Below are 15802 nucleotides of genomic sequence, written 5' to 3'. Positions count from 1 at the left end.
TCTCAGGATTTTCTTTATAACATTTACCTTTTTTCTAGCTCACTTTAAGAATACAGTATATAATACAAATAACATACAAAATGTGTTGATTGTTTGTGTTACTGGCAAGACTCCCAGTCAACTGTAGGCTATTAAGTTTTGGGGGCATCAAAGTTATACATGAATTTTCGACAGGACAGGAGGATGATGCCCCTAACCCCTGCATTGTTCAAGAATCAAATGTACAACCCTCTATCCTAACAGAAAAAAAACTACATGAATGGTAAATTACTTGAGGTCTATTCTTCATTCAACACATTTTTATTGAACACCTATTATATGTTCTGGGGACAAGAAAAAGTCTCTGCCTTCAAGAGACTTACACTCTAGTGGGAAAGGAGACAGACAGTCAAAAAATAAACACGATAAAATTGTGGTAAGTGCCATGAAGGAAATTAACAAGGCGGTATAACTGATAATGGATAAAATGGGTAACTACTTTAATTAGGGTCATGAGAGAAGGCCCTCTAAGGAACTGACAGCTGACAGCTGAGAGATAAGCAGCAGCCAGCCAGAGATGAACCTAAGAAAATACATTCCAGGCAGATGAAACAAGCTTGCACAAGCCTGATATGAGAAAGAATAATAGAAGAGCAGAATAATAGAATAATTGGACTAATAGAAGAGCAGAGGGAGGTCAGTGTGGTGGTGAGGTAAAGGAGTCAGGCTGTAAAGGAGGTAAAGCTGGAAAGCAAGGCAAGCATGATAATGAAGGGCCTTGGAGGCCACCAAAGAGAAAGCCAGGAAAGGTTTAAGTAGGAACAATGTGAGTTTCCAAATTTTGAAGCTCATTCATGTGGCTATGAAAAACCAACTGTAGGAGACAAGAATGCAAACAGACCAGTGGGTCACACAGTAGTCCAGGTGAGAGTGAAGGAGGCTTAACCTAGTAGCTGTGGAAATGCAGAACTGGCATGACATGGTAGTAGATTAGATATGGAGCTTTCGGCCTGAGCAACTGGAGAAACTCACTTACTAAGGTAATGAAGAGTTGTTTTACTCTTCAAATTTCAAACAACTGAAAAACAATTTTAAAAATACGAAAAAATGGATTTTAGATATTAGACACCAGGCAGCACAGGATAGTAGAATTAAACAAGGTGAGTCCCATAACCGCTCCAAGATTATTTCATTCAAGCAGTTTTACAAGGAGGCAGTTTCTAGGCTGTGGTGCAAAAAGGGAGAACCCAAAAAGAACCAAGTAGTCTTGCTGAGTTGAGGAGACAGAATTGAGAATTTGGAGAAGGCCTGGGGTCTAGAATTTATAAGTAGGAGTACCAGAGAGAATGCAGCTGCACAGAGAAGGGAGGGTTCCAGAGACATGCAGAGGGCTCCTTTCAAGTCTTTAGCTGAATATTGATCAGCACAAGCATATGAGGGAATACCCAAGAACAGGTTAAGAACCTCCAAGAAGCAGGCAGAAAAATTCCAGAAGTTCACACAAGTCTGGGAATAGTTCACGCTACTACAGCCAAAGAAAAAACCTCATAATGAACAGAGCATCAGGTAGAGTACTCAGAAGGATATTGCTTCGGTGAACGGAGAAAAACTAAAGGCTGCTCTTGCCCACCTAACAAAGCTTAAAAGCAAGCCTTGAAATAATCAGACTATTTCCAATAACTTTACAGTGTTCCAAAACAAAGTCTCAACAATATTTAAAAGACTACCAAGAAGAATACATACATACACACAAACACCAACAGTATAAAATTCATAGCCAATAAAAAATTACCAGGCAAGCAAAACAGCAGGAAAACGACCCAAAATGGGGGGGGGGGGAAGTGACACAATAACTGTTTTAATATCCTTATATACTATTCCTATTATAAATGTATTATGTTACATGAGGTAGAGAAAAGAATACTCATGTTAAAGAGAGACATGGAAGATATAAAAAAGACCAAAATCAAACTTCTAGAGATGAAAAATGCATAGGATGGGATTAATAGCAAATCAGTGCAAAAAAGCAAACTTGAAGGCACAGCAAACGAAATCATCCAAAATTAAAACAAACATAAGGCTGGACAAACATATAAAGCATCAGTGAGTTGAGGAACAACTTCAAGCAGTCTAATATACATGTAAATTTGAGTCCCAGAAGGAAGTAGGTAAGAGTAGACTATAGAAAATTTATTTTAAGGAATAGCAAAAATGTTTCCAAATTTTATATGAAAATAGAAAACTGTATATAAAATAATATGAAAATTACAAAACCAAAGATCCAATAAGTTCAACAAACCCCAAGCACAGAACACATGAAGAAAACTAAACCAATGTACACTATAATTGAATTGCACAAATTCAATGGTAAAGATAAAAATCTTAAAAGTAGCCACAGTTAAAAAAAAAAAAAAAAAAAGACACTTACAGAGGAGCAAAGATTAGAGTGACTGTAGACTTCTTGTCAGAAACAATGCAACCCAGGAGGTAACAGCACAACCACATCTTTAAACCTAGAATTTTATACCCAGCAAAAGTATCTTTCAAACATGAAGATTCAAAATCTTTCTCAATAGGGTAGGCCTATACACCTTGCTAAAAGAATTTTGGATTTTCATCTTCAAAGTGCTAGTAAGCTACTAATGGATTCTAAATTACGAAACTTACATTTCAGGAAAGACATATTACACTTTTGAGATGAGTGGGTTAGGCATGGGGGAAAGAGGAGTCAAGCATACATAAGAGCATAGCAGAAACTTGTTCAAAAAACCAAGGATGCTGACTTAAGAGCAATGGCAGTGGGGAGGAAGAAAAAGTGGACTGATCAGAAAGATACCTAGAAGATAATTATTCAAAGGCTTGGTGATTGATTGGATGTGAGGTATGAGGAAGAAAAATGAGTCAAGAATCATTCCTAAGTTACTGATATGATTAACTATACTTACATATAATTTTACCCATCTGAAAAATAATTTAAACCAATATACACCATCAAAACCACAACTGAAGCAATCCACACAAGTGAATTAATATACTCTAAACACTGCTTTTAAACTAAGAATTCACTGTGTAAAAGTTGTACATAAAAATAGAACAGCATTTTTGTAGAAGAAAAAGATGAAGGCATCAGTTTTCATTTGAAATCTGCAGTGAGCTCAATTTTGGATTTGAGATTACTGCTACTGTTCCCTATGGAAATAGTAAAGGCATGGTTTCTATGAGCCATCTGTTGAGATGCTGAAGTGCTTCTACAGAACACTTCCTTCTAAAGGTAGATCACTATAATGGAGTTTTACCATTTAAAAAATTATAACTCATGTATAAAAGGTTGCATATTTTTGGTAATCAACTTCTAGTTCGGCAACCTTGCTTTCTATGTTTCTATCTTCACAGGAATTATCAGTGAGGTTTTTTTAAAGGACTTTAAATAGTAACATATTTATTGTAGATTTGCTAAGTATTAAATACTTTACACTGTGCAAGTACCTTACATGATAACCTCATTTAATCTTAACAACCCTATTATGTAGTTATTATCCCCACTTGTAGTTATTATTCCCATAAATGGGTTAAGAAGTGAGGAAATTAATATACAAAGAGCTAATAAGTGGCAGGGCCAAAGATTTGAACTCAGAAAAGTCTGACCTCAATCCCTGGACTCTTCAGAAATCCACCTCTAAAACTCACAAATCTTCCTGCTTATTAGAAAATATGCAACTGATACTCTGATTTTGAATGAATACATGCTTTACATGTAATAACCAAGTTTCTAAATTATGTTTATTTAAAAGTTCACAAAACCTTATCATTAAAATGTTCAAGCTTTCAATTTGCCTCAAGAGATTCTTCAAAATTAGCCAGGTGTGGTGGTGGGCACCTGTAATCCCAGCTACTCAGGAGGCTAAGGCAGGAGAATCACTTGAACCCAGGAGGTGGAAGTTGCAGTGAGCCAAAATGGTGGCACTGCACTCCAGCCTGGGCAACACAGCGAAATTCTGTCTCAAAAAAAGGAAAAAAAAAAAGATTCTTCAAAGCAGGTAACTTAATGAGCAAGAATTATAAGTAGACTATTAGAGCTTCATTAACATATGTATATGCATGTGTATAAGAGGATGCTGCATTACAGAATCTATATCATCAGAGGCATGGCATGGTCGACTATAGACACTGAGGACCTGAAAATGTACTGAGGGTTTAATACATTAAGTTGCACAACAGATAAACTATCAATGATGCTTGTGATAGGACACATAACACTGTGTTAGGAACCACAACTAGATGATCTATATGGAAACCATGCTTCCATGACTTCCACATAGAACATGGAAACCATGTTGTATGATGGAAATGGATGAGTAGGCATATACTTAAAAATTTTTCATGCTGAATTACATGGCATATTGTGTGCATGCATCGCTCACCAACAACTATACAGTTATTAGGATTAACTCAAAATTGTAAACTAACAAAACATTTATCCACAGTTCAACAGAAACTCAGAGTTTAAAAGTTATTTTTCTTCCTTCAACAACAAAGAAAACCTAGAAACTGAAAGTCTCCAGTAAAGTTCTTTTATTTGGATTTAACCTAAAATAGTTTGATCTCTCTTTGATAGAGAAATGAAATCTCCAATTCTATAGACTATAATGTAAAAATATTGAATTTGCATATTTCCAATAAAAGACATTTGCTTCATGCTTTGGGCATCTACCATAGTTGCCCAAAAGACTATGGCCAGTAAATGTAACTGTCACAGTACAGAAGTGCACATAATAAATTTACTAACTTACAAAATTGTCCTTGTGTTACCAAAACACACAGTGTCTTTAGTCGGCTGACTATTCGTGTTGTTTGAAAAGCATGAAGATACAGGTTTTTAGCATGCACGCCCAGTTGGAAAAGGACTTGTTCCTCTGGAAACACCATTCATTCGCTTTGGCAGAGCTGAGAGCACCTGTGCATGTGAACAAGCAGGTGGGTATCTCACTGGTTTCTGCAGTCATCTCTTTCCTTGATAGGTAAGTTTTGATACCAGTCAGGGGAGAGTCCAGGCATTTAACTCAGCTTATGATTTAATTTTCCACAGCTAAGAAAACAAAATCACCAAAATAAGTTAGTTCTAGGAAAACCAGGTGGGATTTATAGGTACACTTACATGACTATAAACAAAGAATCCTTTATAAAAGAAGAAAAGGTATCAAGTCTGGCAATAGCAACCATAGAACATCATAGAGAAAAAACATTTAAAACTTCCAGGATCAAAAATAATACAATGCAGTTCATGAACTGGTTTTCATTCATTCTACCTCTGTACATTTCCCAGGATAAGAGTAAGACTGTTACCCAGCTCAGGCTATTAAACTGATGTGAAATTCAAACTTGATTTTTTTTGTTCCATTCAAGAGCACTGTCTGTAATACTTGTGTAAAATGAGAACACCAAAGCTTTGAAAGAAAAGCCTGTGGACCACCAATCAAAATGCCTATTTCTTTACCTCAAGAGTTATTTCCATGCTAGAAACACACACACACACACACGTGTGAAGAACACAGATTTCCGTACATAGTAATTTTTAAGACTAAGATGCTACAGAGTGGTGGGGATACTTACTCTTATATTAAATCCTAGAAGATCACTTATAACACCTGAGACAGCAGAAAGGATAACTACTCTTGTGATATTGTAGATTAAGGGATTCATTGTCAGTCCATAGAGTCTAAATGGTGTGTCCAGCTCCTACAAAAAACATCAAAGAATTGAAATGAGATACATGTTTTCTCATAGCTACTCAGTGACTTCTTGCTGTGTTTTGTCTTGGGTATAGATGAATGCTTAAGGCTGCCTTTCCTTAATATTCAAAGAGCTACCTTCAAAACATCCATAACGCGTTCTCACCTACTTTTCTACTAAGATTTTTTTAGGTGGATTTGAGCAATATGTCATTTGTGGTTTAAAATATATAAAATATGACAGACATCAGCAATCATCAGAACCTGGGTAACAAAATTGGAAATTTTTTCATAGTAGTTATTAACCCAAAATCATCAGGTCAGCATTTTGAATCTACACAGCCTAGCATCTATCTCTTACTGGGTTCTGAGAAGTAAAACATTAATTAATTTATTTAAAACAGGCTAACTCACTTTATTTTTCTCGTATAAAACCACCACGTGGTAGCCACAGCTAGAGCCTGGGTCCTCTACATGGAGACTCTGGTATGGGTCTCTAGGCCATAGTCAGTGAATTCCAGATAGGGAGACTTGGTGAACATGTCTCTTTCCAGAGGTTGGGGCTGAAAGAGCTGTAGGTATTGGAGATGGCATCAAAGGTGCCCTTGGCAAAATTGGTCAGGGTAGCAGCGCAGTCCCCAAAGTGCAGCAATGGTGGGTATCCACCATCAGCAGCAGGTTCTTGGGCACAGGGGCTAAGACACTACCAATGCCTCTGGAGGCAGGGATGAGGCCACCAGGACAGAGATGCAGGCTGCCAGTCACCTTGCAAGGGCAGTGTGAGTATGGGGCTTGCTAATCTTGTTTCCCCAGTAGCCTCCTCACACAGGGAGGATAAAGAGCTTGACCATGATTATAGCCCCATGGAGGGTGCTGGCTACCTACGTGGAGCATTAACACCCAGAACAACATAGCCACTGTAGTCCTCGATGGTGACAAATGCCTTGAACCTGGTCCTTGATGCACAGGGAGAAGAGGCGTATCTCCTCCAGGGGCTTGATCTTCATGTCCTTGACCAGATGGCCCAACTTGGTGATGGGAAGCCACTCTTTGTCCTTAACCTTGCCTCCAGGAGCTCTGTAACCTCAGCTCTGGTCCTAACCACCACTGTGACCCCTACCCCTGATGCCACTGTGGAAGAGTCCACTTCCAGGACTCCTCCCAACCCAAGGTATCATCTGCCATTTAATGTTTTCTCAGAGAAGAGACTGATTTAACTTAAATGATAGTAAAAGTGTATCACAGCCTATGACTTACTTTCAACAACTTGGTGGACAGCTTTAATACATTGTTTACTAGAGTAAGCTGTTCTTTCTTATTTGGCTTTTTTTCCATCTTAAGATATAAATTAATCTAAGGGAAGGAACAGAAATTAAGGTAAATTTCTTAGGAAAAAAATATGTATACTGCATAAAATCTGGCATATTTCAAAGGTCATGTTTTCAAGTAAAATTTTGAAATTCCAATAACTATTGATACAGAGAACATATGTCACGTACTCTAGCCCCCAGCCCTGATCAGTCTCACTCTGGCAAAGAAAAAATACTTAGTGATGAAAAAATTATTAATGATGAAGCAATTTAAATATCAAAACAATGAAAAATTTTAATATTACTTGCAATATAACATAATTAGCACATAAGCACCTTGAGTTCAAAACCTATATCTTGGCCGGGCGCGGTGGCTCAAGCCTGTAATCCCAGCACTTTGGGAGGCCAAGACGGGCGGATCACGACGTCAGGAGTTCGAGACCATCCTGGCTAACACGGTGAAACCCCGTCTCTACTAAAAAATACAAAAAACTAGCCGGGCGAGGTGGTGGGCACCTGTAGTCCCAGCTACTCGGGAGGCTGAGGCAGAAGAATGGCGTAAAAATCCAGGAGGCGGAGCTTGCAATGAGCTGAGATCCGGCCACTGCACTCCAGCCTGGGCGACACAGCAAGACTCCGTCTCAAAAAAAAAAAAAAAAACAACAACAAAAAAAACAAAACCTATATCTTATTCATCTCACTATCCCCCTAGATAATCTAACATCCTCATTAAACATGGAAGAAGATAGCTCCTGTTACTTTACTAATTCCTTATATTTTGCCTTGTATGAAGAATTCTCCAGTATGATTCTAAGACCAAAAAAAAAAAAAAAAAAAAGAATGATAAATGTTTTTATTCAAAGTTTATGGGAAAACTTGAAATTAAAAACAAAATTACAAAAAAAAAAACACTTTATACTACTCTGTATTTACAAGAGATATTTCTCAATCTTAGTATCTATTCACATACCGAAAACCAAGTATTTTCCAAACATTGAATAATGTATTCTATGTCTGATACAGAAGAATTCAAGAAGCTTATTATACATGCTAAATGACACGTACTCTAAAGATGTAATACTTGACATAGAGTATGAGATTAAAAGCATGCTCCATTACCACCAATAAAAATCTCTCTATAGTGTACAAAGTCTTTTCAATCCATTAGATCTTAATTCTCATAATCCTGGGAGCAAGAGGAGATATTACATCCATTTTATTAGGGATAAGCAACTACAGAGCAGCAAAGTGACTTGTGAGGTCCTTTAGCTAGAATGTGATAGCTAGACAGTGATTAAACCCTGAATCCTCTGCAGGGACCTTACAGTGTATTATGCTACCCCTAACCACTAAACCCAATTGACAGGACTGATCAATACCTGTTCTGTAAGTAATATCGAAACATTGCTGTATTTCTTATTGGTTTCAGACCCCAATGAGGCCAGACGCAATAAGAAAAGTAGTAAAGCTGTTTCCCAGATCAAAAACTCCCAGTTATAAGCATCATTCAGGAAAGTTTTGTGTCCTTGGAGAACCTATATAAAGGATCAAAAAAAGTTTAGTTTTTCATTTACCTTAAAATCATATCATTACTTTTACTCTGTCAATTTAAGAACATTTCCAAAAATCCAGTATTTTAATACTCAAAGCAGAAGAGCTTTAATACCCAAAGTATTACCTATTTATTTAATCATTATATATTTAAGTTTCCTAGATTTTCTCCTTTAGCAAGGGTCTAGAAGTAACAAAGAAGGAAAATACCACAAATAAAATAAGACAAATGCATTTGCAACTACTTTAACTATCAGTGTGTCCACTCACAACGATATGGCAACCATTATTCAAAGTAATAACTTTGCATTATGTCAAGTGAGCTCCCTAAAACATGTGGCTCATCCCACTGGTATGACTAGAAAGTCCTAACGATCAGTTCTTTATTCTGTTTTAGGCTCCAAATAACAATAGCAGCAGGAACTATGCGTCAAATTTTCTGGTAAAAGGTTTTTGTTTTTGTTTTTAAATTTGTTGATTTAAAAGTAAAGAAATTTACTCAAACAAGCCCAAAGTAAGATGGAATTTACTGAAAAACATACAGATAATGCTCACAGAAACCTTGTGAAAAACAGGAAGAGCTGCCCTCTGCATCTCGCTTCCCCCAGGGCTACGTAGGCTCCCATCTCCACTCCTCTTAGCCAGCTCCATTGCCTTACAAGACCTTTGTTTTCTGCCTCCCCACTGAGTTTGACTCATATTAGCTTTGGCTTGTCATGGCACCCTAGCAGCAGACTTCTCAAGATAAAATGTGGAAATCAGAAAGCAATAGAATCCTAAAAGTGCTGAAAGGAAATAACTGGCAACCTGGAATTCGATTCCTGATAAAAATATATATATATTCAAAAGTGAAAGTGATAAAATATATTTTCAAACAAGCAAAAACTGAGGGAATTCATCACCAGCAGACTGTCACTAAAATAAATACTAAAGGAGTTACTCAGGTAGGAGGAAAATAATCCCAGAGAGAAACACAGAAATTCAGGAAATAATAAAAAGCAATGGAAAAGGTAAATATGTGAGTAAATATAAATGATTAATTACACAAAACAATAATAATTACATCTTGTGGTTTTAAAATATATGTAAAATTAAGGTGAAGGACAATAATACAAAAGGTGAAAAAGTAAATGGGATGAACTGTTCTAAGGGCCTAGCATTATCAAGAGAGTGATAAATTAATCATTTTATTAGACTATAATAAATTAAGCATGCATGTTGTAATCTCTTTACTACTTAAAACAATAGTAAAAGAATATATAACAAGTTAATAGGATTAAGTGGAATATTTAAAAATATTTGGTTAATAAAAAGATGGTAAGAGGAGTGAAAAAGGAAAATTAGCAGGTAGCAAAAGTAAGAACCAAATATATTTGTGGTTATAGTAATAACATTAAGTTTAAATGGGCTAGACACTCCAAAATCTAAGACTGTGAGGATGGATTAAAAAACAAGCAACCAACTGGGCACAGTGTCTCATGCCTATAATCCCAGCACTCTTGGAGGCAGAAGCAGGAGGATCACTTGAAGTCAGGAGTTCAAGGCCAGCCTGGGGAACAAATCCAGACTCCACTTCTACAAAAAATTAAAAACTAACCAGGCTAGGTAGCATGTGCCTGTAGTCCCAGCTACCAAAAAAAAAAAAAAAAAAAGAAGAAGAAGAACGAACGAACGAACACCAAGCAACCATAAGAGGACATGCTGATTATGAGAGATACAACTAAAATATGAGAACAAAAGAATAAAAACAGGTAGACAAAGATATAACATGTAGAAATGAATCAAGACAGCTGGTGCAACGAAATTAACATCAAATCAATAAGAAACATTACAAAGAGAGACATTTTGTAGGGTCATGAAAGGCCAAGCCTGACATTTTTCCAGATTAAAGGAGACTAGAGACATGACAATTAAATGCAATATGTAATTCTGAATTGGATCCTGGACTCAGGAAAAAAAAAAAAAATCACTATAAAGGACATAAAAGTCAATTGCCCAAAAAGATGGATAACAAAACTAAATCTGGTTGTACCCCGTTACACATAAAGCAAAAATCGACAGAAGAGGACACATAGACAAATCCACAATCAGACTTGAACACACCTCTACCAATGACTGACAGAATAAGCAGACCAAAAAATTCAGTAAGGATGTAGGTAATTTGATACATATAGGACACTGCTCTCAACAATGACAGAATATAAATCTTGTCAGTGTGCTAATGGAAAATTTAATGAAACTGAATATATGCTGGATAATAAAGTAAACCTCTACATATTTAACAGGACTGAAAATATTCAGAGTATGCTTTGACCACAGTAGAATTACATTAAAATTCAATAAATGCAAAAGTATAAGATAAACCTGTAACTTCTTTTAATGCAGAAAGCACAGAAGTGCTTTACAAAAAGGAGACCCTATCAAAAGGATAAAGGAGGGGGTTTCTAGGAGCTCCCACTGGCCAAATTTGGGACAATGTAGGCATCAAAGCAAATATAGTAACAGATTTTTTTTTTTTTTGTACAGATGGGTCCTCATTATGTGGCCCAGGTTGGTCTTCAACTCCTGGCCTCACACAATCCTCCCACATTAGCCTCCCAAAGTGCTGGGATTACAGGTGTTAAGCTACTATGCCCAGCCTATAGTAACAGATTTTAACCCACTGTATAAAAATGAGAATACATGATTCCACAGTATAATAAATAAATGAATGAATAAATGAGAGGGAAAGAAATGAAAGATCTACCTTGGAGTGACAACTAATAAATACAGAAGGAATAACGTAGTCGGAAAATCAATATTTTACAATCATACGATAGTTTTATATCAATTAATAATTACCAACTAAAATTAGACTGATCTTACAGTTTGAAAGGACTTCAAAATTACTTGTATTCCAATTTTGAAAAGTTAGAAAAATTACCAAAAATCCAAAATAGTAAAAAATGTAGATGTACTAAAAGTACATACTTAAAGACAGTGACCTAAGTCTAAAACAGAAAGTGAATCCTATATTAGAATTTTCATTTTTCCTTAAAGCAGATGTGAAACTTTTACCTGAGCACAACAAATGAAAGCAATCGAAAGTGTCAGTAGGAAGACTGAGGATACAACCACATCAACTGAACGCTGTGGCCCCCGTCTCTGTGGAGTGAGACACGTGTTAATGTTTTAGATTACTGGCAGACAGCAACTGCCCTCACATCATTAACACTCTGAATTGTACTACATTCGTGTGAAAATGTTTATAAGAAGTTTCTGAGATAGGATTTTAACATATTCAGTACATAAAGTCATCAACTTTAAGTACTGAAATCCATGCATTTTCAAATTAAGGGTGACTGATTCATTAACATACTGGAATATTTCCCAAAAAAGCTGGAATATTTCCCAAAAAAGCTGGAATATTTCCCAAAAAAGTCAGAAAAATATACACTATTTAATTATCACTTTGCCCCTAGGAAATTTAGATTTTCTTTTCCCTTTCTAAGCTCTTCTTTACCTACCCCTACCAGCTTTGCAGAGAGATGACATCCAACTTGCTGTCCAGCAAGTTTGTCGGCTACTGATATGATCTGCCTGACACCCAGAACTACACTGTCTACTGAGTAACTGCTGCCAGGAGCTTCAGTGAGCATATTCTTGCATATACTCTATTGTTAATCAAATAAAACTCACCTTTAGATAGGAACGCAGTGATAACCATATTTTAATATTCTCCACCTTCTTAAGTCTGAAATGAGGTATTTCGTATTTCCTAGCTTTCCTGGCAGAAGTAATATGGCTGAAGAGTTTTGCAAATAAAAATCTCTAGAAGAGGTTTAAAAAAAAATCACAGTGAAATGTATGTATGTGTCTGTGTATTCACATAATTGCCAATGATATTCGCAGAATACAAAAATGTTAAAAAGAATGAAGTTCTAATCAGTGATCACTAAGATGGGCAGTGAAAATTTTCATTAATAGCTCATTACCCTGTTGTTTCCAAAGCACATTACATAGTAATATACTTCTTCACAATGTGGTACACTCAACATTTGCAAGGAATATTCTTTGGAGACCCCCAAAGAATGGTTGGCATTTGTGGATCCACTACTTCACAAACTCAAATGTTTATACATCATTCTGCCTTATTCCCAAATTAAATTTCTATTCAAAATCACATTTCTGGGGCTGGGCATGGTGGCTCATGGCCTGTAATCCCAGCACTTAGGGAGGAAAGACAGGGGAATCACTTGAGCCCTGGAGTTCAAGACAAGCCTGGGCAACAAAGTAAGACCTCACTTCTACAAAAATACAAAAAATTAATCGGGTGTGGTGGCGCAGGCCTATAGTCCCAGCTACTGGGGAGGCTGAGCTGGAAGGACTGCTTGATCCTCAGGAGGTCAAGGCTGGAGTGAGCCGTGATCACACCACTGCACTCCAACCTGGGCAACAGAGCGAGACCCTGTCTCAAAAAAATAAAATAAAATAAATCACACTTCTTCTGCGTATCACCAATATTTTAAACCCTCCATCCATAATTTTTATCAAATTTCAATTTACGTATTTCTCACTTGGCCATTTTTCACAAAAACATTATCACATGTAGATAATTATTTTATTCTATGGATAAAAAACAAAAAAGGGACACTGAGGTACAGAAACTAAGCAGTCGGCTAGGCTCACTCACTGGCTAAGCCACTTATTCTACACGTGGGGCCTGGCAAAATTTCAGATTACAATGTGTAATATGTAAACAGTCAATAACACAAACAATAAATCCACAAATATCAAAAGTCCACTTATCAATCCTTTATTGTCCACATCAACTTGAAGAGAGACCAAATCAAGAGAACAAAAACGACTCAATGGAATATCATATACAAAAACAGAGGTAAAAAATTTTACTTATTTCTCCACTGACCTGTTTATATGTTCTCTCTGCCACACACATCATGAAAAAAAACATCCAAGTAAGACACAATCTTTCAAAAAAATTAATTATGGACAAAACAATAATAGGTGTAACAGGTGGTGCCCCACAAAAGAGAGTCAAGATCTCCTCAGCTGAAATGGACTTTAGCTGGTCAAGGCTCTTCTCACGGAAAAGTCGATGTAAGAATGGAAAAAATGCTAATCCAATAGTGACAACATTTCCCAGCATCTGATAACCTACTCCTTGCTGATAGGCATTGACCTGTGAATTATTTACAATTTCTATCATTATTGTGTAGCTAAATGGAGTTACAAAGCAGTATTTATCAAACACTATTCAGACTATTAAAAACACATTCTAAAAGTATAAATACAAATGACATACAGATTTATGACTTTTAAATCTTATTAAAAATTGGGATTCAATGAGATAGGAATATCTGTAGAGCATACCTGAACAGTTGACTATGCTAACAGAGACCAGGTATAACAAATAATATATATACTACCATGTAAAGACTCTGACTACAAAATTACATATATATGTTAATAATATATTACATATAATATAGATGATATATATATATGTGCTTCAAAAGCAGAGTCATACTGTTTTAATCACTAAGAGATTCTTATAAAATAGCTCCTGATCACCTAGTATATTTTTTGAAAAATCTGGAAACATATTCAATCTTACCCTGCTCATGATGATGCCACTTATTTCCAACACAGACATATCCATCTTTTTGCACTCATTCCCCTCCCAGATTATTGCACTAACTCGATCAGAGGAAGGACTTGAATTCTGAAGCCAGAACAAATGATTCTGAGAAGAAAAATATAAAATTGTTTCTATCCATGCTTTATTGCCTCCATTAGTTTTTCTTTCCCAGGCTCCATTCATTTGCCAACACTCTAATAACCGCTTCTATAATGCTGGTCCTTTTTTCTTTTTTTTTTTTTTTGAGACAGGGTGTCACTATGTTGCCCAGATTGGTCTCAAACTCCTGGGCTCAAGCAATCCTCCCATCTGCCTCCCTCTACACAGCCTTCTGTGTAGCAAGGACCACAATCACATACCACCATGGCCCGCTAGGTCCATTTTTCTTCACTAAGCCATTCTCTTACCTAGGGAGAGACTAAATGTCTTCTGTTATGAGGAGAGATAGCAGTCCATGATCTCCAAGGTTGCTTCCCTCTCTAAAGGTATGGAAGTGAGGATAAGCTTAGTGTAGTCATGGGCTATTAAGAAAGAATTTCTAGAGCTATGAGATTATACTGGGAGTAATAGGAAGTAAAGGAAGATACTAAAAGGCCTTATACATCACATGAATGACTGAGGAGTTAAGTCTGTTTCTGGTCTAACCAGGACACAGAGAATTAGTGAGGCTTAGAAAAGCTCAAGTGGAGACAGTCACAATGAAAACAGCTCCCTCTCCTCCTCTGCCATATCATGTCTCATTCTTTAAATACTAGCTCAAGTCCCATTTCACCACCATGGTCCTCTCTGACAGCCTCAGCCTTACTAACTTTGCCCTTCTCTGAAATGAAAAACTTTTACAGTCTGTATCAGACAAATTAGCATCTTATTATATGGTGCTTTTATGTTGTCCTCTACTTATTTCCTATATAATTATCTTGTTCCCAAACTAAAATATAACCTTCTAGAAAAGGACCATCTGGCATATTTTTTCTCTTTCTACCAAAACGCTTAGCATAATGCCAACAAGCATTTATTGATTTGAATCACTGATGTGACTGATTCACTGACTTATACAACTCGTATTTACTAAGCACCTACTATGTATCATGCCTGTGGATAAAATGGAGAACAAGACAGATGTCCTTGCTATCAAGGAGTTTATAGACTTCTGAAGGAAGTTACTATACAGCATGGTAAGGAAAAGCAAGAGTGCTTCAGGAGTATATAGGAAAGGCTTCCTGAAGGAAGCATCACTCAGGCCAAGACCTGCCTGGAAATAAAAAGGAATGAACCAAAAGAATGGGCATTAGAGAAAATTATGTCCCAGGCAAAGAAACCTGTATGCATACAGGCCCAGAGGCGCATGAGGCCTGGTTACATATCAGCAACAAAGAAAGTTAGTCGAGTCAAGTTCACCATGTGAGGAGCAGGGACAGAATGGTCAGAGATGAAACTGTATTAGAACAAATAAAGGAACAGAAGCAAGCAATCCAGAAAGAAGAAAAAAGGATTTTAAAGGAAGTGGCATTATCAGATTTGTATTTTAGAAGTATCACTCTGGCTGTAGCAAGGAAAATGAAAGGAACAGAGGCAACCCTACAGAAGTTACTGTA

General features: G+C 36.6%; 1 protein-coding gene across 20 annotated transcripts in view; it reads right to left on the bottom strand.

Moving 5' to 3' along the window:
* Positions 1–4536: 4536 nt before the first annotated feature.
* PHTF1 (putative homeodomain transcription factor 1) overlaps positions 4537–15802 on the bottom strand; it is a 62282-nt gene continuing 51016 nt past the window's right edge. For 10 of the 20 annotated variants that reach the window (XM_015430918.3, XM_045384975.2, XM_015430902.3 and 7 more), the window contains 8 exons: positions 14184–14312; positions 13476–13748; positions 12248–12379; positions 11627–11713; positions 8398–8553; positions 6966–7061; positions 5590–5715; positions 4537–5065 (listed from right to left, as the gene is read on the bottom strand). In XM_015430918.3, the coding sequence (XP_015286404.2) occupies positions 5045–5065; positions 5590–5715; positions 6966–7061; positions 8398–8553; positions 11627–11713; positions 12248–12379; positions 13476–13748; positions 14184–14312 (1020 nt within the window). In that variant the 3' untranslated portion in view covers positions 4537–5044. Of the gene's footprint in view, positions 5066–5589; positions 5716–6593; positions 7829–8397; positions 8554–11626; positions 11714–12247; positions 12380–13475; positions 13749–14183; positions 14313–15802 lie in introns of all 20 variants that reach the window. The other 10 variants (XM_045384981.2, XM_073998510.1, XM_073998522.1 and 7 more) reach the window with 6 other exon arrangements.

Source organism: Macaca fascicularis, chromosome 1 (assembly GCF_037993035.2).
Source record: "Macaca fascicularis isolate 582-1 chromosome 1, T2T-MFA8v1.1".
NCBI classification, from domain to species: domain Eukaryota; kingdom Metazoa; phylum Chordata; class Mammalia; order Primates; family Cercopithecidae; genus Macaca; species Macaca fascicularis.
The sequence above is the reverse complement of the archived record's forward strand: the minus strand, read 5'-3'. Positions and strand labels throughout refer to the sequence as shown.